This window comes from Cebus imitator, unplaced genomic scaffold (assembly GCF_001604975.1).
Source record: "Cebus imitator isolate Cc_AM_T3 unplaced genomic scaffold, Cebus_imitator-1.0 Scaffold212, whole genome shotgun sequence".
NCBI classification, from domain to species: domain Eukaryota; kingdom Metazoa; phylum Chordata; class Mammalia; order Primates; family Cebidae; genus Cebus; species Cebus imitator.
In genome coordinates, this window is record NW_016107527.1 from 2,191,588 (window position 1) to 2,217,395 (window position 25,808).

General features: G+C 35.7%; 1 protein-coding gene and 1 long non-coding RNA gene across 4 annotated transcripts in view; one reads left to right on the plus strand and one right to left on the minus strand.

The window, feature by feature from the left end:
• The window catches only part of EEA1 (early endosome antigen 1), a 156,571-nt gene that overhangs the window by 79,336 nt on the left and 51,427 nt on the right, over positions 1-25,808 (minus strand). For 2 of the 3 annotated variants that reach the window (XM_017548612.2, XM_037745757.1), the window contains exons 3-9: positions 14,791-14,918; positions 6,969-7,023; positions 6,813-6,878; positions 3,819-3,858; positions 2,822-2,935; positions 2,029-2,150; positions 981-1,136 (exon numbers count right to left, since the gene is read on the minus strand). In XM_017548612.2, coding sequence (XP_017404101.1) covers positions 981-1,136; positions 2,029-2,150; positions 2,822-2,935; positions 3,819-3,858; positions 6,813-6,878; positions 6,969-7,023; positions 14,791-14,918 — 681 coding nt within the window. The remainder of the gene's footprint in view (positions 1-980; positions 1,137-2,028; positions 2,151-2,821; positions 2,936-3,818; positions 3,859-6,812; positions 6,879-6,968; positions 7,024-14,790; positions 14,919-25,808) is intronic. The other variant, XM_037745758.1, reaches the window with a different exon arrangement.
• LOC119474112 lies at positions 4,619-5,632 on the plus strand. Its single transcript, XR_005203405.1, has 2 exons — positions 4,619-4,706; positions 5,598-5,632. It is a non-coding gene; the product is annotated as an uncharacterized LOC119474112 (long non-coding RNA).

Consider the following 25,808-nt stretch of genomic DNA (forward strand, 5'->3'; position numbering starts at 1 on the left):
GAGAACTAGAACCACTGCATGTAAATTACAGGGAAACAAATGTCAACTCAATAGAATAGGCTTAGGAACAAATATGCACACCTACACCACACCTAGCAAGGATTGTGGATCACTTATCAGGGTTGCCATAAAGGGGAGTACTGGATGGAAAATTAGACTAGCTCCTTTTAAGACTTCTTTCAAATTTATAATTTAAAGTCTATCCATTAGAAATAAGCTTATGGCCAGGCATGGTTGCTCACGCCTGTAATCTCAACACTTTGGGAGGCCAAGGTGGGCAGATCACCTAAGGTCAGGAGTTCGAGACCAGCCTGGTCAACATGGTGAAACCCTATCTCTAGTAAAATTACAAAAATTAACGAGGCGTGGTGGTGGCACCTGTAATCCCGGCTACTTGGGAGGCTGAGGCAGAAGAATCTCTTGAACCTGGGAGGCAGAGGTTGCAGTAAGGCAAGATCATGCCACTGCACTCCAGCCTGGGTGACAGAGCAAGACTACATCTCAAAAACAANAAAAAGAAATAAACTTATTACAAAATAAGCGTTTCTTAAATATTTTTTCTAAACAACACTGGTAATATAATTGTAGAAAATGATACCATTCTCCCTTTATTTCTACTAAAATAAGATAAACTCAATTACCATTTATCAATTAACCCTGAGTAAATTTAACCTTAAAAATCATCTCCCAGCAATATGTATCATTTATTAAACAGAAAAATAATCTTTATGCATATATTCCTCTGAGTGTCTAGCTTTATAAAGCAAAATATATTGTGAGGCCACGCTGACTATAAACAAGTATTATTCAGATCAAAAATGAAAGAATGACAAATATTATTTTGATAGGCCAAAAATGAAAGAACGACAAATATTCTTTTGATAGGCCACACAGAAAAATCTCAAATTCTGGCTTCACTCAACAGTACACACTACATAAGCTAACATTCAATCACATTTAAGTACAATGAACTTCATTACCTCTGAGCTAGCGTATTGTGACTGTAATTTTTTGCATTCGTCTTTGAGTTTTTCAGACTCTCGCTCACGTTCTAACGTCATGTTATCCATTAGTGTTTGAACTTGGACCAGTTCTTTCTTTAGCACTGCAACATCTTCTATACCAGGTCTCTGAAGCTGTGAAGCAACAAATTCTAATTAAAAATTAAAGTGAAAAACTAAAATAATATACATTTTTTAGAATCAATTTCACTACAAAGAAATCAAAAGAGAAACAAACTTCAATATCAATTTTTGGATTCCAAACAACACTGGTACCGTCTCCCACAATAAGCTATCTCCTCTTCCCATCCTACCTCGTATTTAACAGTATTACAACTCAAGGTGCAATCTAGTGAATTCAGAATTATCTTTATTACTTTGTTTTCCTTTGCTTCACAAACTACATCTATTTGTCATAACAGTGACTTGAAAACGTTACATTCCTTCTTTTTCTATCCTAGAAAACTGGTAACAAAAATGAAGGAGTAGACGTAAGCAAAATTAGAGTTTGCTGCAGGTTGGATATAGTTAATTTACATATTTATTGAGAACTAAATAAAGGAAATAAAGTCAAGGACAGATCCAAGATTATTAAGCCTTAGGAGAGGATTAGAGATGTATGGTTCCAATAACAGAAATACAGTAATGGAGGAAACTTTGATTTTATACTTGTTGAATTTGAAATTATAGCTAGAAATTCAACACAAAGTACCCTAAAAACAGATGGATTTATAAAACTAACATGCAAGAGAAGACCACAATCAGAGATGCAGATGTGAAAATTACTAAAATGACAGATGATATTTAGATAGAAACAACAAAAATGTTAAGGTAGTAAGTTATGTATCGTAACGTTCCATTTTTATTTTAAAAATCATATATAGAATACGCAAGTGGTAGAATATAGGGACTTGTTTATATCTTCCATTTCACTCAAATTATATTTTTAAAAATTTTCCTTCAGGGCATTTTATTTTTAATTTAGAAAAGTTTCAGAGTACATCTCAATAAATCATTCCTAAATTACCAGTTCTGTCTTCAGATCTTGAATTACAGTTGCCTCTTTGTTTAATTCTTCTGTCATATGTGTCACTTTCTGTTCAGCGGCTTCTCGGAGACTCCTTTCTTCATCATACTTTGACTTTATATCTAATTGAAGATAGTTATATAAATATTAGTTTTATGACATTAAGGGAAGGACAGTTTTATAAGTTTTTGTACATTACCTTGCATATCTGTATGTCACTCTAATTCAAATTCTCATTCCTTAGATAGCCATAAATATATAAATTTATACTTATATATTCATTACAATTATAAATTGTAAATAAGTAAATTTATACTTCCAATTACGTAAAATAAACTTAAAATTGTTTGTCTACATAAATTCCACTCAACATTATGTTAATAATTAGCATTTTAATGTACACTTAATCACATAAAATATTTTACCTAAAAGCACATTAAAAATATATATATGTGATAGTATAACCAAGTGTTATATTTATACTATATTATTTAATTCACTTCTTTAAAATGTTCCTTTTTTAATCTTTAAGCATACCACAAAAGAAAATGTATCTTCTCTAAATTTCAAGAAGAATCTACAGAGAAATATACCAGTCCTTTGAAGGAAGGCAGCCAGAGGACAAACAAAATAATTTACATAGCAACTCTGAAATCATTAAATTCCATTTATTACCACTGTAGTTTATCACAAATGCTTTAAGACACTAAAATACTATATTTATTGCTAGGGTATATAATGGCAAAAAGGTAATGAGATTGATTTACTGGCTAAAACATTCTAACTCAATTACCTGCAATTTCAGTAGCAAGTTGGGCTGCTTTCTGTTCAAATAAGTCTTTCATTTGCTTAATATTAAAATTTTCTGTTTGGGCTTCTTCTAACTGCTGTTCCAAAGACTGTAGTTCTACAAAAAAAGTGTCATGGTTATTCAAATACCATGTTAATTACATACGCTACACTGTTATTACTTATATTCATTACAATTGTAAAGATGACCAACATAAGTTTATTATCCAATTACATGTAGAGTATTTTGACATTTCAAGAATTAAGTATATCTGATTCAGTTAAGGCACAAATCATAATTTACAAACATACAATGCAAATGAAATAGTACTTAGAATCACCGTCAAATAATCTACAAATATTTGATTAAAACTTATTTTGATTTCACATTTCACAGTTATTTTCCTATATCTATTAACTGACCAAAAAGGAATATATTCTTTTTTTTTTTTTTAAAGGAATGGGGTCTCACTATGTTCCCAAGGCTGGTCTCAAACTCCTGGGTTCAAGCCATCCTCTCCTATCAGTCTCCCAAAGTGCTGGGATTACAGGCATGAGCCATCAAGCCTGGCTCAAAAAGGAAAACATTCTGCCCCTCTGATAAAATCAGTTACAAAGCAGGATGAATTAGAAATAGTTAATCAAGGTCTTGAAATTTTTAATTTCTTAAAGTATGCAGTCAACTCCTAATACTTTATTATAAAAAACTATCTTACTCCTAATATAGACTTCATTTTCATTAAACAACCATATTAATGTAATATTTGAGAAGTTTATTTCTTACTTCAAAATATAATGAACTAAAATTTTAGTTAACTGATTAAATTATGAAGTTCACATATAACTCTCTAAACCTCAAATATGACCATTATCTTCACATTTTAAAGTCATAAAGCATAACCACGAAACAAAATTCATTTGGCAGACATCAAAGTAAAAGAAAGGAAAAAAAATAAGAAGAAAAAGAAAATTGAAAAAATATCTGCTTTAAGTAAAGTTACCTGCTGATGAATCAGTCACCAACCCATCAGGTTTAGCCTCCTCAATTAAAACAAAAGACATAAACAAATGATTAAAAGGAAACAATAAAACTGTTAAAATTGCCAATGTTAAAAAATCTCTGAAAGTCACATTCTTTCAGGTAAGTAGTAAGATTTTGGTGAAAATTTAAATTTAGTAGTTTCCATTCTTCCAGATCTGTAAGAGACCAGTAGGCAGACTAGCATAATGATCTAGTTTCAGTTTACTAGTTCTAACATAGATTTTTATTTGTATGCTAATATATATGAAGTTATTATGGTCTTGTGATAAGACATCTTAAATTTCATGAATTCAGTAATAAAGAAATAGCACGATTATTATCATTATAAATATAGATTCTAAAACAAATACTTAAGTCAACTGGCAACATTCAGTCGTATTAGTATGTAGCTTTGAAGTAATTTCAAAGTTTGCTACATAGATGCTATATATTTTGCTGTAATAAGAACTTGGAGTGTTATCCCCCTCCACTCAAGCATGTGATGCCTGTTAGACCCTGTATATGAGAACTTGGCATGAACTTCTCCTCTCTCCTCAGTAATATTATATCGGACCTTATCATACCCCAGATCTGAGCTACTGACCTCAACTACTGGACTTCAAAATATGTATTAACCCAAGAGTTTGAAAGATACTTTGAAAGCTTAGGCCATGGCAGGCTGCACTTTGTTGGCTGATTTCATTGAGATCGGCAGCTCACGTTGCAACAGGGCCACATCCTGTTAGCCTTTGAGCTTTGAGTCTGGCCAGTCGACACCTACATCTCCTCTAGCAACAGGAGATCCCCACTGTCTGCGATCGCCACTATTTTGGATGCCATCTCTCCAGAGAAACTGCTCATAAAAAAGGTACACCTCAGTCCTTTTAGACTTTACTTTTCATGAAAGCCTGCTTCCATCCTCATAGAGTGACTAGACTTTGGTATTTCCCATAAGATTAGAACATTTTATTCTCTCCCTTTTAAGCACTCTGCACCTAAGAAAATTTCTCTTTGGTAATAAACCATGCAATATGTGAAATCATACTTCAAATCATGCTTCTTATTACAATCAAATACAACACCTATATTATTTGAACATTTGCATTAGTTAAAACATACTATCAAACTATCACTACTAAAATTTGCATTAGTTAAAACACGCTATCAAACTATCACTACTAAAAAAACTGGCTTTATAATCATAATTTTTAAATTCAGGACAAGCCAACTTTAAAAGAAGCAGAAATAACAGATTCCATAAGGCTTTATTTGTCACATGTAATAGGAACAAAATAATATACTACCTTGGCATTCTTTTTATATTTTAAAGAATTATACACATCTGAAAGAGTTTATAGTAATGCATTTCATTGTATATCTGACTTTTTATTTCTCTATACATTGAACTAAGACATACTGATTGCTAAGAATCATAAGTATTTAAAATACATTTTCCCCCAAAGGTAAACTTCCTGCCAAGATAACTTATAACTTGCACTGTGAAGAAGTTATTTAAATGTATTAAATGTGAAATAGTCATCTCAAATGTGGTAAACAATTTCCACTCTGTTGTCAGATACAGAAAAGAATACAGCCCATATATGATTAATTATTAATGGCATCTATACAAAACATAAGTAAATAAGCTGTAAGTATTTTGGACTACTAAAAACCTCTTTAATGTTAACAGAATCACCAATTAGAGAAGCTAAGTAGTAATAAAACTGATTATCTTGTTATTTGTTTTTGTCTTTTTCAGTCTAACTGACAATTCTTGGTGCAAAGACTAAAAAGCAAAAAAGACTCACTGAAAGTCACAATACGCCAAGATAATATACAAAGGGATTATTAATTACTTTACAAAAATATTAGAACTATTGCTGAAGGGTAACTACTTTTATTCTTACATATGATGACTATGGATTTGGCAAGATTTCATTAATCTTTGATTCTTCCTATAATTTCAGAATAAAGTCAAGATAATTTCAGCATAAAAGTCATAACTAGGTTATTTACTTAGGAAATACATTAAACTATATAAAATCTAAGATATAAAAAAAAAATCCTATCAGAGAGAACCACTTTTGATACAATTATTTTCTTCTGTTTTTTTCTATGTATTATTTTTACATAGTTAAAGGCATACAGCACGTGTGTGTGTGCATGTATGTACAAATAAACATTTTTCTATTTTTTAAAAACAACATTGTTAATAGAACAGGTTTCTCAGTTTTCAATCTTCACTAACATAATAATATTACTAGCCATTTATAGCTAGTAATATTTCTTTCCCTACCAATAGACACTTTAGTCATTATCAATTTGTCAGAAATTTAAATGCTTTGAAGAGATTCACTACTGCTTGAACCCATTATTTTTTAACCATTTAGGCATATTGCAAAAATTTAGAATACTATATAGCCTGGTATTTTACAAAACAACATATAGGTACCTGACACTTGGTTTTTTTGGGGGGAGGGTGGGGACAGAGTCTTGCTCTGCTGCCTAGGCTAGAGTGTAGTGGTAAGATCATAGCTCACCACAGTGCTGAAATGGAGAGCTCAAGTGATCCTCAGCCTCTCAAGTAGCTGGGACCACAGGCACATGGCACCACACCCAGCTAATTTTTAAATTTTTTGTAGAGACAATGGTCTCCCTGTGTTGCCCAGGCTGGTCTCGAACTCTTGGCTCAAGCAACCCTCTCACCTCAGCTTCCCAAAGTGCTGGGATGACAGACGTGGGCCCATCCAGTAACTGATTTTTATTGGAACACCTTTAAAAAAAAATTACATCTTCGCTCCTCATATATTTGTTTGCATTAAACAGAATTACAAGGAATATACACTGCAGGCTACTAAACACAGAGAAACAAATTAGGAAATTATATCAGGCAACCACCTGCTTGCAAAAAGGTATTAAGTTTAATTTTCATCAATAATAATAAACATGCTTTAAGTATTTTAAAAGCAATTACTTGCTGCTGCAGCCCTTGATATTTTTCTAATTCCTTCTTTAATTCTTCAGAGTACCATTTTTCTTCCTAATAAAAAAGATTTTTAATTAGTAAATTTAAAAAGCTGTATTATCTGAAACACTGAAAATAAACAAGTATAACAATTTTTATTCCCACCTTAAGTGAAGCCTGTAGGTCTTGGACCTCTTGTCTGAGTAGTGTTACATCATCTCTAAATAAAAATGGGGGGAAGGAATTAATAATGTCCTTTAATTAACAACCTGGTCTTAACAAATCATGGCTAGTAACTGTATAGTAATATCATAGTTTTTCAATTCAAAAAAAAACGATGGAAGATTTTAATGGCATATATATAAAGCCCTTAGAAAAACAACTTTATTGGTAAAGCTCATTGTTTATAAATGGAAAACATTTTCTCATGGAAATAATCATATAACTGACTGTTAAGTGCCCAAGCTAGAAGCAAAATGTCTTCCATTAATTTACTAACAATAAGCATCAATGGCTTACTATTGTAGTTAGCATAAAATCTAAACTCATTAACATGGACTATAAAATCTGCATAATCTAGTCCTTGCCTTATCACTCTCCCTTTCATTCATTTAGCTCTATCAACATTGGCTTCTTTCTTTTACACTGAGAAAAAGCCTTGGTTCGCTCCTTGACACCCTCGGCTCTGAGTAGAATGCTACTTGTGCATTTCGTACCTGCCACCTCACCGCTGCTCCTTCTCAATGCCACTTCCACTCACAGCCACCAACACCAACATGAACGGGAGCTCAATAGCTTCCACAAGGCATCCATTGAGGAGGGCACGTTCCTCTTCACCTCAGAGTGGGTGGAGGAAAGCTACCCATATAAGATCTGTGACCAGATCAGTGAGGCTGTCCTTGAAGCCCACCTTCAACAAAATCCTGATGACAAAGTAGCTTGTGAAACTGTTGCTAAAACTGGAATGATCATTCTTGCTGGAGCAATTACATCCAGAGCTGCTGCTGACTACCAGAAAGTGGTTGGTGAAGCTATTAAACACACTGGATATGATGATTCTTCCAAAGGGTTTGATTACAAGACTTGTAATGTGCTGGTAGCCTTGGAGCAAGTCACCAGTTATTGCTCAAGGTATTCATCTTGACAGAAATGAAGAAGACACTGGTCCTAGAGACCGGGGCTTGATGTTTAGCTAAGTCACTGATGAAACTGAGGAAGCTATGCATGCCTTTAACCAGTCATGGAATACAAACTTAAAGCCAAACTGGCAGAACTATGCCATAATGGCATTTTGCCTTGGTTACGCCCTGATTCTAAAAACTCAAGTTACTGTGCAGTATATGCAGGATCAAGGTACTATGCTTCCCATCAGAGTCCACACAATTCCTGTATCTGTTCAGCATGATGAAGAGGTTTGTCTTGATGAAATGAGGAATGCCCTAAAGGAGAAAGTCATCAAAGCCGTTGTGCCTGAAAAATACCTTGAGGAGGATACAATCTACCACCTACAGCCAAGTGGCAGCTTTGTTATCGGTGGGCCTCAGGGTGATCTTGTTTTGTTTGACTGAATGGAAAAACCATTGTGGACACTTAATGGTGGTTAGGGTACTCATGGAAGAGGTGACTTTTTAGGAAAGGATTATATTAAGGTCAACTGTTCAGCTGCTTATGCTGGTCATTGGGTAGCAAAATCCGTTGTTAAAGGAGGTCTGTGCAGGAGGGTTCTTGTTCAAGTCTCTTATGCTATTGGAGTTTGTTATCCATTATTTATCTCCATTTTTCATTATGGTACCTCTCAGAAGAGTGAGAGAAAGCTATTAGAGATTGTGAAGAAGAATTTCAATCTCTACCCTAGGGTCATTGTTCAGGGATCTGGATCTGAGGAAGCCAATTTATCAGAGGACTGCAGCCTATGGCCACTTTGGTAGAACAGCTTACTATAGGAAGTGCCCAAAAGGCTAAATATTAAAAGTGTTAGCCTCTTTTCTCCATACTTGTTGGCATAGGCTACAGAGAAGCCTTCAAGCTCTGAGGGAAAGGGCCCTCCTTCCTAAATTTTCCTGTCCTCTTTTAGCTCCTGATCAGTTGTAGTCACTCTAGTCAATGACATGAATTTTAGCTTTTGTGGGGGACTGTAAATAGGGCTTGGTATTCTGTCCCTATGTGTTTTATTCACCATTGTAATGAATTTAGTGAGCATAGGTGATCCATGTAACTGTCTAGAAACAACATTGTAGTAAATAATGCTTTGAAATTGAACCTTTGTGACCTATGACCCAATGCTCCAAAGTCCCAATCACATTGACTTTCCCACCAGATGCTGAAAATGTCCTTGTAATGTGCACATAAAGTACTTGTAGTTCCACTTATAGCCTCTGGCTGGCAATGCCACAGCACTGTCAGCATGAATTTGTAATATCTTGAGCTCTATTATGAATGCGAAGCCTTCCCCTTATCTTCCCTGTAACTTGATCCATTTCTAATTATATCCCTTTTTGACAGGGAATGTTCCCTATCTGATCAATCTTGCATGCAATGCAAGTTCCCAGTTGGAGCTCTAGCCTGACATCAAAAAAAGACATTTACTATTAAACCATCTCCCTGGTGTTTATGCTCTTAATTGCCACCTCTTTAACAGCACCAAATCAAAATCTCTCCATTTTCAGCTATCTTTTGGAGAACATTCATAGTAAGGTTTTAATTTAGTAAACCAATCCTATGCATTGCTTCAACACTAACCAAACCTCATCAACTCCTAGCTCTAGTAAAACAGACACTTGGCACGTTTGTGATGTCATACAGAGGAATCACAGGGCAGTACCTGAGGGTCTGTAGGTTGCACACTTAGATACTAGATAACTATTTTTTTCTTTATAAGAAAGCCTCAGTACTTCACACTGTATAATAATTCCTCCCAGGGTTTTAACTTTGTTTTATTTTCAAAACCAGGTCCAATGAGCATTCTGAACAGCTGGTGTAGCTATAGAGAAGTCAGCTTCCTTCAGAGAGCAGTGCTTTTGGCAGGAAGGAGGAAATCCCTTCATACTTGAACATTTTCTAATTGCTTATTTATTATATTGTGGGGTATGGTGTAGTACAGAGAAGCCATCACCTCAGATGGCAGCTTTTAAAAGATTTTTTTTTTCTCTCAACACCATGATTCCTTTAACAACAAGTTTCCAGCATTCTCAGGTAGGCCAAGTTGTCCTACAGAAAAACTTGGGTTAGACCTACAGGTGATCTGGCTGGTGTTAACAGAAGGAAGGGCCAAGCTGGTGTGGCTGGCCATGGAGAAAACTGACTTGGCTGGTGTGGTACAGAGAAGCCAGCTTATTTACATGCTTATTCCACGACTGCTTGCCCTAAGCAGAAACTGCCTTTCAGGATCTATTTTTGAAGATTTATTACATTTGTCTGCTTCTCAATTCCAACAGTTTAATAAAGATCTAAATAAAATGATAGGTTCTACCTTAAAAAAAAGAAAAAAGAAAAAGCTCTGTAAAACGAGGGACACACACACACACACACACTCACAAATTGGCTTAATTCTATTCCTTTGGGTCTGACATGCTCTTTTCTGAGAAGCTTCTCACATTCTGTTTCCCTCACCTAAGAGTCAGACTGACAAAGAATGGTGAACTGACCATTCTAGGCCCTATTGCAGGAGAGAGATTTTATGAGAAAACACCTTTATAAAGAATTATTCTGGGTGTCAGGAACGTATCTTCCCCTGATGGATTGAAATTCATCTTACAGATATACCCAAACATGTGCAAACGGTATCTCCACAAGAACTTATATGATGTCATATACAAAACACTAGAAATAACCTAAATAGTCATCAACCAAAGAATGATAAAATTCCATGCTATCATTAAAAAGAATAAGATAGCTCTATCTACATTGATATGGAAGAATCCATAAGATATAGAGAGAAACAAAAGGTACAGAACAACGTAGAACTGCTATCTTTTATGTAATTACAGATATTTATATATTTATTTATATGTACACAGATATAAGCATATGAATATATAAGCATAGAATATCTCCGGAAGAATGCATGAGAAATTGTTAAAAAAAAGAGGCTAGGGAAAAAGGGGTGGCAAGAGCTCAATTTTCACCACAAACTTTTTTGAACGATTTGAATTTTGTGCTACGTATACAGGTATTGATCGACTTATGACCTATGCAACTTATGACCATTCGACTTTACGACCACAATCGCTAGCCACGACTGCTCCGCGTCTGGCAGCGCAAACGTTGCCCAGCTGGGCCTATGACAGTGCGGATCAGCTTCCAGCAGCACTACCATCTCCGCGTGCACCATTTCAACTGTTATCCCAGACTCGGTACAGCAATTTGTGTTTTGTGTCTTGGATATTTTTTCATCAAACCCCTCCCAATAAACTTCCTATACATTTCGAAGCAATGGACCCAAACATCGAATGATTTGCAAGGATTGAACGGATGGCGCACGACGTGTTTCGTCTGTATCGTGAAACTTATGAAGAAAAATAGAAACATACAATTCAGACAAAGCTCACCATGCTTATGAAAAAACCAACTCTTGTAACCCCAACTGCTGCCTCAGATGACGACATCAACGATCCGCAGCCAAGCACCAGCGGCCAATAAAATGTTTCGTACATGTTTATATATTTTGATACGTTTTGCAATTGGGAAAATGTTTCCTATGGTATTTTTTACACCTGTATTTTGTATTTTTGTATGCATCTGTATTTTGTAATTTTGTATGTTTTGCAAATATTAAACCAGTTGTACTGGTAATACAGTGTTTTACTTAAACCTGACAAATGTAAAAATTAGAAACAAAATGGTGTAGAGATGATACAAATGGCATAAAATGAACAAAGAAAATTATGATATATAACAATAATGAAAGAAAATTATGATAAAATATGACTTAAAGATTTTTATAACATCACTTCACAGTACTGTACATACAGCCTACTCAACTTACAACCAAATCGTGTTACAACCGGTCTGTCGGAACCAATCGTGGTCGTAAGTCGAGCACTAGCTGTATATCATCTACATGCATATATTTAAAAATCTAGCCTTAAAAAACCCACTAATGCATCAAACTTCAAATATTTGATTGATGTTGAGGAAATTCCCATGTAAACTGATGAACGGAGGGCTTTAAAGCAAAAAGGTTTCATTACCACCTGAGTCATGTGGGCTTTTGATCTAAAAGACATATGCAGCTCATAGTCACATGTCATCCAAAGCATTATAGAGTAGAATGTAATAGAAACAAGAGAGGTGTAGGAAAATGGGAAGATGAAGACACAGTAAGATAAAAATGGAAACGCATGCAGTAACTATTCCATAAGCAAAGAGAAGCCAGTAAAAATTATTACTTAGAGTAACACCAATCAAATTTGCATTTTAAGAATATTATTCTGGTCGGGCAAAGTGACTCAGGCCTGCAATCCTAACACTTTGGCAGGCTGAGCTGGGAGAATTCCTTGAGGACTTCTTGAGGTTCCTGGACAACATAGCGAGGCCCTGTCTCAAAAAAATAAATAAATAAAAGTAAAAATTAGCCAGGCATGTTGGTCCACGCCTGTAGTCCCAATTACTTGGGAGGCTGAGGCAGGAGGATCACTAGAGCCCAGGAGTCAGAGACTACAATAAGCTATGACTGAGCCAGCCTGGAAGACAGAGCAAGATCCTAACTCTAAAAAAAAGAAAAAAGAATATTATTCTGGCAGCCATATGGAGAATTAATTGGAAGAGTACAAGACTAAAGACAGAGAGCCAACTATAAATAGAAAAAAATATTTTTGAGTGAGATTTAAGGTCTAAAATAAACTACAACAGTAAAAATATGAAAGAATATATGCTGTTAAGGAAACAATTAACTAAACTTTATGATAGATCAGATGAGGGAAGCAGGAGCAGATGTGTAAAAATGAGCACACCTACTTTCCTGGCTTTAATAACTAGGTCGATAGATAATGCTGCCATTCACCAGAAGAAGTAATAGTAGACAAGCAGTAGGTTTAAAAGAAAATGGGATAAAGTCTGTTTTCTAAATGTCAATAATGAGGTGCTTTGGGAACATCAGAGGGAAGATACCTAATAGGCAAATTGAGAGATAATTCTAGGTTGGAGATGTGGTTTAGGAGGAAGTTATGGATGTAGATATTACCCCAGGTAGATCACATAGAGGAAGAGCAGCTTACAAAACAGATCAAGAAAAAATTATCACAATGGTATGTAATCTCAGAAGACTAGAAGGAAGGAGAGCTGGCAGAGCCAAATTTTGCAGTGGTTGTTGTAGAGTCTACAGATATGACTACAATCAAATTCTTCCTTTCCTATACACAAAATCCACTAATCCACTAACAGACAAAGTTCACCTTCAGGCCTCATGAATCTGACCTGGCACTACGACTACTTTATCCAATAGAATGGTGGAAGTGATGCTCTGACACTTTTGAATCAAGCCTAAAGAAGACTGGCAACTTCTGCTTCTTTCCTCTTGGAACATGCTATCTTGGAACGAACTACCAGTTTGTGAGGAAGTCCAAGCAGCCACATGAAGAGGCCCACATGAAAGAGAACTGAAGCCTCTGGCATAAAGTCCCAGATAAGCTCCCAGCTGGCATCCAACACCAACTTCCAGCCATGAATGTGAGGCTATTTAGAAACTTCTGGTCTTCCTACAACCCCAGTCTACCTCACTTAAAGCAGAAGAACCATTCAGTCAATTCAAAGAATCACGAGAATTAATAAACTGTTATAGTTTTAAACCACTTTGCTCTTTGGGTAGATTGTCAGACAGTAATAGATAACCAAAATAGAGGTCAAGCAAAATAAGAACTGAAAATAATACAGGTTACTGTTGGCCTTTGAAAGAGCCATTGCCAGAGAATGATAGGGCAGAAGTCAGGCTTCAATGATCTAAAACACTAAATAAAAAGTTAAGAACAAGGGTGGACCATGGATGCTTTTATGTTAAAAGTTCATATATTGGACATGGTCTAATTCACAGTTGAAATGCAACTCTATTAAATTGAAATTAAATATAAAAACATTTATAATATAACCTAATATAACCACACATTTTTAATCTATTTCCTAACAAATGACAAAATAGTAGCTGAAATTATTAATTCACACATAAAAATACCTGAGAGCATTAACAGTCATATTAAAATGGAAGATCCATTCTTCCCAAAAGCACTGGTTTTCCCACATATTTCAATACATTAAAATGACCATGTTTCATAGTCCTACAAAGTTGATGTGATTATTATATTTTCCTTTATGTAGTATTCTTTGTGTCATAGCAGATTAATCAACCAGTAAGGTTTTTTTAAGGAAAGCATAAAAATACTTTTTTACAATTATAATGAAGTGAACTGTTTATGCTCTCAGTGGGGATAAAAGACAAGAGTTCTCTCCAATGGCAAAATAAATGCAAAGTTATATTGTTGAGTGCAATTCTAAGTAGTTATATTTTAGTTTATTTTTACTTCTTAAAATGGCCAAGACAAATTACCAAGAAGCACAATGTACACGTGTACATATTGCTATACTGGTGATTATAAATGAAACTTTTTAAATTTTAAATTAAAAATTAAATTTTCATTGTTGGCTAAATTCATCATTTTAACAACTTACTATAAAGTCATGTCAGCAAATTGTATTGTTTTATATTATACAGAATATACTAAATATAATTCAACCTTCTTTTGCTAACTCACAATCTTCATTAAAAATATAACCTATATACTATATTGTATAAAACATAGCCTACATACCACTGGTATAACCACTTACTGGTCATGGATTGAATAGTTTTTAACAATAATTGAGGAAGGATATGCTAAATGAGGACAGACTTAAATAATATAAAAATTACTATTTTGATCAACTAATTAACCATGATTAAACAATAATATCATATGCATATTCTATAATATCATACTTCAAAATTATCATACTGTACCGCTTCAAAGCAAGATTAGACTCTCCTCCATGACCTGAATCATTACCAGCATCATGAACAGCTTCATAATGTTTGAAAAGTTCATCAGCAGATCCAAGAGATTTCATACACTGGGGACATATGAAACCCTATAGAAAAAGGCAGAAAATAGTTTCAAAATAGTATTTAATATTCTGAAATAAGAATTTGCATATTATGAAATATCATCAAATATCTTAATCATACCAATGGTTCCATTAGGTAAATTATATCTTATGGTATTAATCCCAAATTCTAATATTATGCAAAGATACTTCACTGTCTATTCTAGTTGAAGTCTACAAAATGCAAAGAAAGCCCTTACAACCGTCTTTTACATTAGATAAAGTAATAGCTGGAGTACCCAAGTCTAGTCTGAAAAGCTAGTTCTAAAATAGATTAGTTGAGAACACTTGCCATCATATCCTTCCATTCACTAGATAGCCCCATTAGTAAAATGATGTCTGTTCCAATCTACCTCACAGGAATGCTAACAAAAAAAAAAAAGATGATGATGATGAAGAATCACTGAGGGGAGAAAAGTCATTCATAATCACCACAAACCTCAGATATCTACAACAACAGACAAGTATTCTAGTCAGTAAATTTCTTTGCTAACCTAAGGCTAACACAGTAAAGGCCTAAAATTAGTGTGTAGCCCCATAAAATATTTTAAAAATATATAATTATATAATGAATCCCAGAATTATTATATGGTTAAAACTATCAACTAGAGTACTATGTTAAAAATGCTGATAAAGATCCATGTTTTACAGGTTTTAGGTTCAAATTCATTAATGAATCATAAAATGAACTTACTGGGTTACAACTTTTTTTTTTTTTTTTTGAGACAGTCTTGCTGGACACACCCAGGCTGGAGTGCAATGGCACAATCTTGGCTCACTGCAACCTCTGCCTCCCAGATTCAAGCAATTCTCTCTGCCTCAGCTCCTCAAGTAGCTGGGATTACAGGTGCACACCACTATGCTCAGCTAATTTTTTTTGTATTTTTAGTAGAGACAGGGTTTCACCATGTTGGCCAGGCTGGTCTCAAACTCCTGACCTGCACAGGTGATCCACCCACCTAAGTCTCTCAAAGTGTTGGGATTACAGGTGTGAGCCACCACGCCCAGCCAAAACTTTTAAAAAATAATTCTCTACAACAAAATATATTAGAGTTTATCATATGCAGTAAGGATAAATAATGTTTTGATAACTTCCGTTTTGAGTGATTACAAAAAGTATAGCTCTTAAGTGGTTGCTATCAAAAATATCTGAGAAGCACAGGTACAGACAGCTGTTAGTTATACAGGACAGAATATATACCAATAATGACTATTTGTAGATTCTATACTATGTGCTTTCCCTATACAACCTCATTTAAATCTCTCAATATTTTCTTAGTATTATTATCTCCATTTTAAAGAAGAGGAAATTAAACCTCAGAAAAGTTTATGTTACTTTCCTAGGATCACAAGCCTAATTAAACCAAAACATGCACAAGTCTGCTAGACAAATCCCATGTTCTGAAATGCTATACTATCTCTTAAACTCATTGACTCACCCTTATAAATCACTGCCTTAAAAGATGCCCTTTTAACTAACTTTTTAGTGACTTTATTCAAAAAATACTTATTGACTATAATTTCAAGTGTTATCACTGTTCTCTACAAGATATAAATGATAAAAATATAGTCTTGGCCTTCAAAAAACTGAGAAGGCAGAATATATACATATTTTAAAAATACCTTCATGCATGAAACTGCATTAATGATTAACCAGATGGCACTTAAGTTTATATTGTAGGGGTACCTGATTGCAAAGTAAATTAGCAAATTAAACAAATCACAGCCTTCTCTCCAACTGTCTGTTGGTCCTATAAAATATTACTTACTCAACTTCTGTATCCATCAAAATGTCAGTAGTATTCAAACTGTTACATAATACCGCCAGGTGTGGTGGCTCACGCCTATAATCCCAGCACTTTGGGAGGCTGAGGTGGGCACATCACTTGAGGTCAGGAGTTCAAGACTAGCCTGGCCAACAGGGCAAAACCCCATCTCTACTAAAAATACAAAAATCAGCCGGGTGTGGTGGCACACACTCAGGAGGCTGAAGCACTAGAATCGCTTGAACCTGGGAGGCGGAGGTTGCAGTGAGCCGAGATAGTGTCACTGAACTCCAGCCTGGGCAACAAGAGCAAAACTCCGTATCAAAAATGTGTGTGTGTGTGTGTGTGTGTGTGTGTGTGTGTGTATTCATAAAACATAATACTTCAGTATCATCAATCCAATATAAATAGAAAACTCTCAACTTTGAATTACTCTTTAAATTATCTGCATTCCAAAGTGTTTATGGATAATAAAGTAGTTTCCCCACACTTTACACACATACATCATATACATATGCATACATGCACACACACACACATACACAAACACACCATATCAAGAGTTTTGAAAAAGCCTTACTCCAAAATCTTGACTTTTAAAAAATATTACTGGATATTAATTCTGAAAACACTATCAGCCCATTTTTCACCCTAATACACAAGAATATCCTCATGCAATCTATTCTGTATGAGTATTTCATATGCTGAAGGGTATCTATGGTCATTCATTAAATCAAAGATAAACTAGTAACTAGCAAAAATATGACAAAGTTATTACACATACAATTCTGCTAATTAAAGGTAGCAAGAAATAAACTTGTTTTACTTCCATCAAATACACCACAATTCTAAAATTTCCCTCCATTACGGATATAAAAATAAAATGGAATGTATGTGGCACTGGTACGTCAATGCATTTCTGCACTGTAAGCAACAAAAAAATACATTATAACTTTGAAGGTTCTATGGAAAGTAAGTTTTGTTTTATGAGAATGTACAGCTTTTACATGTAAGAATGGCCATGGTCTCTTCCTTCTTTAAGAAACAAATACAATTCCCTTTAAGGACCACTGTTCCCCACGGCTCTCTCATTGACCTCCTCCTCTTCTGACTCAGTATTCTCCCAGGTATATAATAATGCAATGGTTTCAGCTATCACTGACGTGCTGATGACTCCCAAGTCCATCTATCTAGCCAAGAACTCGCTCCAGAACTCTTCCGGATCTTTAACAACAAGTATCTCCACCTGCATCCCACAGGCATCTCAAATACAACAAATGGAAGACTCATTTCCCAAACCTCTTTTTCTCACCAACACCTACCTTTCATCCGAACTAGAAACCTAAAAATTTGGCTAAACTACTCTCCCTAATGTACACTAAGCGTAAACATTTCTCCTTTCCATTTTCTCATCTCCATCCTCGTTGCAACTGCTCATGGTTCAGTCACTCAGCATTTCTTGTCCAGACTACTACAATAACATTAGAAACAGTGTTCCCATATCCAATTTTCCCACTCCCTAATTAATCTTTCACAGGGCTACCAGAGGAATCTTTCTAAAATAGATTTTTCAATATCCTTCACCAACCTTTATCATCAACATGGCATACAAGGTTCTGCATAGCCATTCCCCAACAACCTATGCAGTCTGTTCTCCAGACATCCTCTCACCATACTTCAACAATACTAAATATCTGTGTTTCCCTGAGCATGCCATCAAATTTCTGTGCCTTTGTGTATACTGCTTTTTCCCTCCAGGAGCATTCTCACCAGCTTGTCAAGTTCCTATACTCAATATAATACTCAGTATATTGGATTTTTTTCATCCATATTTCCATAATGGCCACAGATGGTACTTTAAACATAGCGTATTTTTCTAAATTGCATATTTATTTACTGAAATATGAATGAACCTGGCAGTGCAAAAATTGGCACACACAAAAAATAGAAAATCTCCAATAGTTTACAGATTATAAAATCTCCCAAGGGAGAAAAATGAACTAAGCAATCAGTACTCCGAGCATGTAAAAACTAAAAATAAATAAAAAACACCTGTTCCTTGAGTGCTGATGCAAAAAAAAAAAAAAAAGTACATCCTCATTTATTATTTGTGCACATTATTTGTGACAGAATCAAGGCTGATTATTAGACATACTGATATGCAGACAAATATTACCAGACAATGCTATATAAAACAATTATATATAAAGAATTATGGCAACACAGAAGAAGTATCCAACTCCACCTGTGGCAGCAGTTAATGCTTTACAAAAATACATATTATATATGTGTCTCATCTCCATCCTCATTGCAGCTGCACATTTTGTGTGTGTGTGTGTGTGTGTGTGTGTCAATGGAATTAGGTACAAAAGAATTAATAGGAGTTTACCGGCAGAGATAAAAGAAAAGCATTCTAAGCAAATGGAGCATAAACAAAGGTGCATGAAACACCATGAAACATAGTCATGTTACGTTTAGAAAACAGAAGGCTTCTAGGTGTGTTCTGATCACAGAGCCAGAGTGAAGGGCAGGGGCACAAAAGGTGAATAAATGCAATAATTTCCTATGAAACTCCTGAAATGAGCAAAGGGTAGTATTGAGGTTGTGCCTCTGGACATCAGAATACAGTGATACCACTGGAGATATTTGGTACTCAACACTGTCTTCTGAATGAATGAATGTTCCCAGTCAGGATGTTAGTCTAGCTGCTGTTTTTCTCTTCTTCTTCAAAACCATCTGTTGGCATTCTTAGATCTCCTACCCACTGTTGCACAACACTACTAGATTTGCCTTTAGTGCAACAGTACATGCACCCCTATAATGTTTAGCCTGTCATTTCTCTTTTGTGCCTCAACTTCTGCTAGTGACTAGAAAGCAAATTAAAATGTGTTCCCTTGGAGAAGCTACATCCCTATTACACAATTTAATCTTCACAACTTTAGCTTTTTGACTATTGTCTCCACTTCAGGTTTGCGCTCCAGATACCTAAGAGTGCCAGAAAGCTAATGATCACACTGAGGTATGCCACACCCTCTTAAAACTTCCAAATATTACCAGGTTAATACTCCAGAAATAAATGATTCATTCCTAATGAGAAATTTTAAAAATCAGTAACATACATTTCATTATAGAAATATACCACATAGGCCGAGCATGGTGGCTCACACCTGTAATCCTAGCACTTTGGGAGGCCGGGGCGGGTGGATAACAAGGTCAGGAGTTTGAAACCAGCCTGGCCAACATGGTGAAACCCCATCTCTACTAAAAATACAAAAAAACTAGCCGGGCGTGGTGACGGGCACCTGTAATCCCAGCTCCTTGGGAGCCTGAGGCAGGAAAATTGCTTGAACTCAGAAAGTGGAGGCTGCAATGAGCCAAGACCATACCACTGCACTCCAACCTGGGTGACAGAGCAAGTCTCCATCTCCAAATAAAAAATAAAAAAAAATGAATTTTCCATGTGATTAGGACTTTCTTCTTTAAATAAAACTTAAATTTTGGAACATTTCTAATAAAAATAAATCTTTCTAAAATACATATAATTCCTCCTCTTCTCAAACAGATGATGTTAAACCTTTGCCTAATGCCTCTGAGACATAAATATTTATCACTGAATAAATGTCTTCTACCCTATTAATTCTGGCAAGCCTCTTTAATTCTTATACTCATACTTTATAATTTGTCTGCTTTGTATTTCAACAGTCATTTCTAAAAATTCTTAGCATGCTAGCTCTGGGAATGCTAACCTGCAATAAATGGGATTGGCAGATTAAGAAAAAAAAAAGTTTATTAAAACCCATCAATCATTTAAAATAACAGTATGATGAGTTTAGAATGAGTGCCTCAGGGACGTCCCATAAACAGAGTGCATGACCATTAATTCTTGGACTTTGTAAATCAATTTGATATAAGAGACTTTTACCTTTTTCTAAATGATTTCCAAGGTGATCAAGGTTGCTAGATAGACATTTATCAGAAAAGGACTGTTAGCTACCAATAACACACTAAAACTAGCCAGCCACACTTATTTCCTTTAGTCATTTCAAATTTGTCACCAACTTCCAAAAAATGCATTTTACTTAAGATTAAAAACAATAAATTCCATACTCTTAGAGTTTGGTTATCTGTAATCCTTTCTCATCCACTGCAGCTGGGAACTTACCTTAACTAGATATTTAAGTTATTACTGTTGTACCAAGTATTGTTCTAATTAAAAGAAAAGCCCTTGCCAGGTGCTGTGGTTCACACCTGTAATCCTAGCACTTTGGGAGGCTAAAGCAAGGAGATCACTTGAGGCCAGAAGTCCTAGACTACCATGACCAACATGGTGAAATCTCCACCTCTACTAAAAAAAAAAAAATACAAAAAAATTAGCCAGGCGTGGTGGTGCCCGCTTGTAGCTCCAGCTACTCAGGAGGCTGAGGCAGAAGAATTGCTAGAATCCGGCAAGTGCAGGTTGCAGTAAGCCAAAACTGCACCACTGCACTCCAGTCTGGGCAACAGAGTGAGACTCTGCCTCAAAAAAAAAAGAGGAGGGAAGGAGGGAGGGAGGGAAGGAAGGAGGAAGGAAGGAAACCCCTTACTTTAAGTGCAGAGTAGGTGAGATTATTTATTACTTTTGATTTTTGTCTAGCCCATAAAAAAGAAAAGTTGACCCACAAGGTCCAGAAGGATAACATGTGATAAAATGCTAAGCAGATTTGCAAGAATCTTTTATGCCTCCATCTTTGCTTGCACTGCTTCGGCCAGTTTAATTGGTATCCTCCTGCATGTACCTGTTTTCTCCACCACAGTTAAAATCTCTGGTTTAAATGTTCTCTTATAAAGTTTTTCCTGAGTTCCTCTCATGCTGAATTAGCCACTGAACTTTTTGAAAATAATATCTATCATAGAAACCTCTTGGGGTAGTTTATCATACCATATTCACCTATTACCTCCCTCACCTGCCAAAATATCTGCCACATAAAATGTATTCTACTAATGTGCCAAATAAGTAAATGTTGGTGAGATTGCTTTCTTATATACATAATTGCCTCATAGAAAATAAGTGATTTTTGGTCTTTCTCATGCAAAAGGTTGCATTCTTTTATAATATTTATACAGTATTTTTTAAAGCTATGTTTCCTTTGTTTTTTGAATACCATCGTGATTTTGAAAGAAAACATACATCAGAATCATCCGAGAAATTCTTTCCAGCCTAAAGATGGGCAACACTTCCACTAACTTGCTTCCCTCCTCAGCCTTTGTTATATGCCAGGCCCACACTACTGAGAAATATTTTTGGGGTGATCCACTGTTACTTATGATAGTATGTCATTCTGTCACCTTCCTCAAGTCTGGGGGAGTTAAAACAAAAATTGAGACAGTCTTAGATTCAAGTTCTAATGCTGTATGTTCTCCCAGACAGGGACAATAACTGTTCATATGCAAAGTCCTCTTTTTTTTGAGACAGAGTCTCACTCTGTTGCCCAGGCTGTAGTGCAGCGGCATAATCTCAGCTAACTGCAACCTCCACCTCCCCAGTAGCTAGGATTACAGGTGCGCACCACCACACCCAGCTAGTTTTTGTATTTTTGGTGGAGACGGAGTTTCACAATGTTGGTCAGGCTGGTCTCGAACTCTTGATCTCAATGGCGAGGTTGGTCTCAAACTCCTGAACTCAAGTGATCCATTTACCTCAGCCTCCTAAAGTGCTAGGATTACAGGCATGAGCCACCGCACCTGGCCACAAAGTCCTCTTTCTCTGTAAGTGCAAAGTATTTTATCCTAAAGCATTTTAATACATTCATAAATGAAACATTAACAAAATAATAAAAATATAACTTACCAATGTTAGAATAATACTCACTTAATATTTCGATTTCATGGCAAAACTGATTCAAAATATTAACTTAAATTTCTGTATTTACAAATTCACAAAAAGGTGCAAACAGTAAAAGAAACCATGCAGACTTCCCAAGAGCCTCTTTTCCTTATTAAAACATCTTTAAAGCATGCATAATTAAAGTAATCCATATTCCCTTGTAGCATAAAAAGTAAAGCAACACCGAGGCAAAGAAAAGCCAAGCTATTTTGAGTAACCTGAAACCAAGCTGCTAAAACAAAATATACAGGACCCACAGTAGCACTGGAGTCATTAAGAAGTTCCTGTCCTCTTGTTTCATTTTCAGCATGCACTTTCTGGTAATGCTCCAATAAATCAACAGCAGTTATACATCTTTTCATACATAAGGGGCAGATGAAACCCTGTGAAATAACAACTTTTAGAAAAATATATGGAAAAATATTTTTATAAAACAAGACAATGCAAATAGAAATAAAAAGAAATGTGTATCTCTTTTTAGTATTTGTAAGGACAATTTTCAAGTGGTAACTGCACAAAAGGTGAAAACCTATCTAAAGTAGGATTTCTAAAACTAGTTCCCATCCTTATGCTATAAATTTGCATTGGTTCAATTTATTTTCATTATGGTATCCAGTTACTTCAGTTAGAATATTCTTTATGATATTTTTTTAAAAAACTTTGTGTTTATGACACTTTGTCCTTACTTAAGTAAGACCTATTAAGCAAATTAGCTTTTGGTTTATTTTATTGATTGATTGATTGATTGAGGCAGTTTCACTGTTGTCCAGGCTGGAGTGCAGTGGCACCATCTCAGCTCATTGCAATCTCGGCCTCCTGGGTTCAAAAGATTCTCATGCCTCAACCGCCTGAGTAGCTAGGACTACAGGTGCATACCACAACACCCAGCTAATTTTTGTATTTTTAGTAGAGACAGGGTATTACCATGTTGGCCAGACTGGTCTCGAACTCCTGACCTCAGGTGATCCAACTGCCTTGGCCTCCCAAGGTGCTGAAATTACAGGCATGAGCCACTACGCCCAGCTGAGATCAAGAAATTATTGGCAAGTATAACAAATACTTTCATGTTATATAATGTTCTCAACAAAAAAGTTCTCCTTGAAAGTAATTTAATGGAAGTAATTTTCAGTCTTTACTATATTCCACTAGCCTAAGATCCCATTCTTGCCCACACTCATAATTCCCAGCAGATGATTCTTCCTTCAATTTTCTGAGCCAAATAAAACCATTGTCAAACAGTATTTCAAATTCCCTATACCTAACAGTATCGGTATTTTAAAATATGGGCTGTTATACTGATTTATGTATGGCTTAAGTTTTTGTCAAATAACAATAATAGGATGAGGGGCCGGGCATGGTGGCTCACACCTGTATCCCAGCACTTTGGGAGGCAGAGGCAGGCAGATCACTTGAGATCAGCCTGGCCAACATGGTGAAATCTCGTCTTTACTAAAAATACAAAAATTAGCCAGGTGTGGTGGCATGCATCTGTAATCCCAGCTACTCAGGAAGCTCAGGCAGGGGAACTGTTTGAACTCAGGAGGTGGAGGTGGCAGTGAGCCAAAATGGCACCACTGTACTCCAGCCTGGGCAACAGAGTGAGACTATCTCCAAAAAAAAAAAAGAATAATAGGTGTGAACTTGGGTTTCAACCAATGCCTGATAATAGGACCTTAAGGAAATCACTTTGCTTTGCTAAGTGTAAGTGTCCTTATCTATAAAATGGGCCTAATATTAGCACATATTCTTCTAGAGTTATTGTGTATGTAAAATACTAAATATAGTACCTGAGACATTGTAAGTGCTCAACAAATAGGAACTGTCATTAGATGTCTATTTAAAGATGAAAGGGAAGAACTGAGAGACTAGATAAAAAGATAGCAATTAAAAACCTAGATTATTCAGCAAGGCCAAGGAAATGATGTAGTGAGAATATGAAGAATAAAGTTTGTGGGATGATAGACAATTATGGTAAAGAATGGAGAGATACGATTTTAGTATTTCAGGTTAAACTATTGTGCATGATGATACAGTAGAAGGTATTGCCATGGAATTGAGTAGCTAGAAAAGAGATAATAAAGATCATTGACACTGACAACATTAAGGAACTTGGAGGTTAAAATGTTCCTTGACACTGGGAGGTCACATTTGACACAGTGACACTGACCCTGGAAGGTTAAAATGTTCCTTGACCTCCCAACTCCTTAATGTTGTCAGTGTCAATGATGTTTATTATCTCTTTTCCAGCTACTCAAATCCATGGCAATACCATCTACTGTATCATCCGGCACAAAAGTTTCACCTGAAATATTAAAATCACAACTCCCCATTCTTTTCCACAATTGTCTATCCTCTCAAGCCTGGAGAGATGGCTCATGCCTATAATCCCAGCACTTTGGGAGGCCAAGGTGGGTGGTCACCTGAGGTCAGGAGTTCAAGACCAGCCTGACCAACATTGAGAAACCCCATCTCTACTAAAAATACAAAATTAGCTGGGTGTGCTGGGGCATGCCTGTAATCTCAGCTACTCAGGAGGCTGAGGCAGGAGAATGGCTTGAACCTGGGAGGTGAAGGTTGCGGATGAGCTGAGATCATGCCATTGCACTCCATCCTGGGCAACAAGAGTGAAACTTCATCTCAAAAAAATGTTCCTTGAGTTATCAAAGTCATTTAGGATAATAGCAAGGAAAGAGAGGAAGACTGAAAACAAATGTCAGATGGGAAGCAAGACAGGGTAGCAATTAAGAGCTAGGCTTGGGCTTGAATCCTGGATTCATATCACTCTTAGTAGCTATGTGACCTTCAATTTCCTCAACTGTTAAGTGAAATAACAATAACATCTACTTCATATGGATCTCATGACACTTAAATAAGATAATACATGAAATAAACATCATTATACCTGGTACAAAGAAACATTCAGTAAATGTTAGCTATCATTACTGTAATTATTCCTTTTGTTAATAACCCTTAAAGATTATCCAGAGGATGAAAGGAGGAACAAGAGTTCGGTTTTTTTTTTAGCTAAAGAAAGAGTTGTCTTCCAGATGACCACAGTCTCAAGTGCTAAAACTACAGAACAATTCCTCTTTAAAAGATGCTTCGGCCAGGCACAGTGGCTCACACTTGTAATGCCAGCATTTTGAAAGGCTGAAACAGGCAGATCACTTGAGCCCAGGAATTTCAGACCAGGCTGGGCAATATGGCAAATCCTCATCTCTACAAAAACTACAAAAAAAAAAAAAA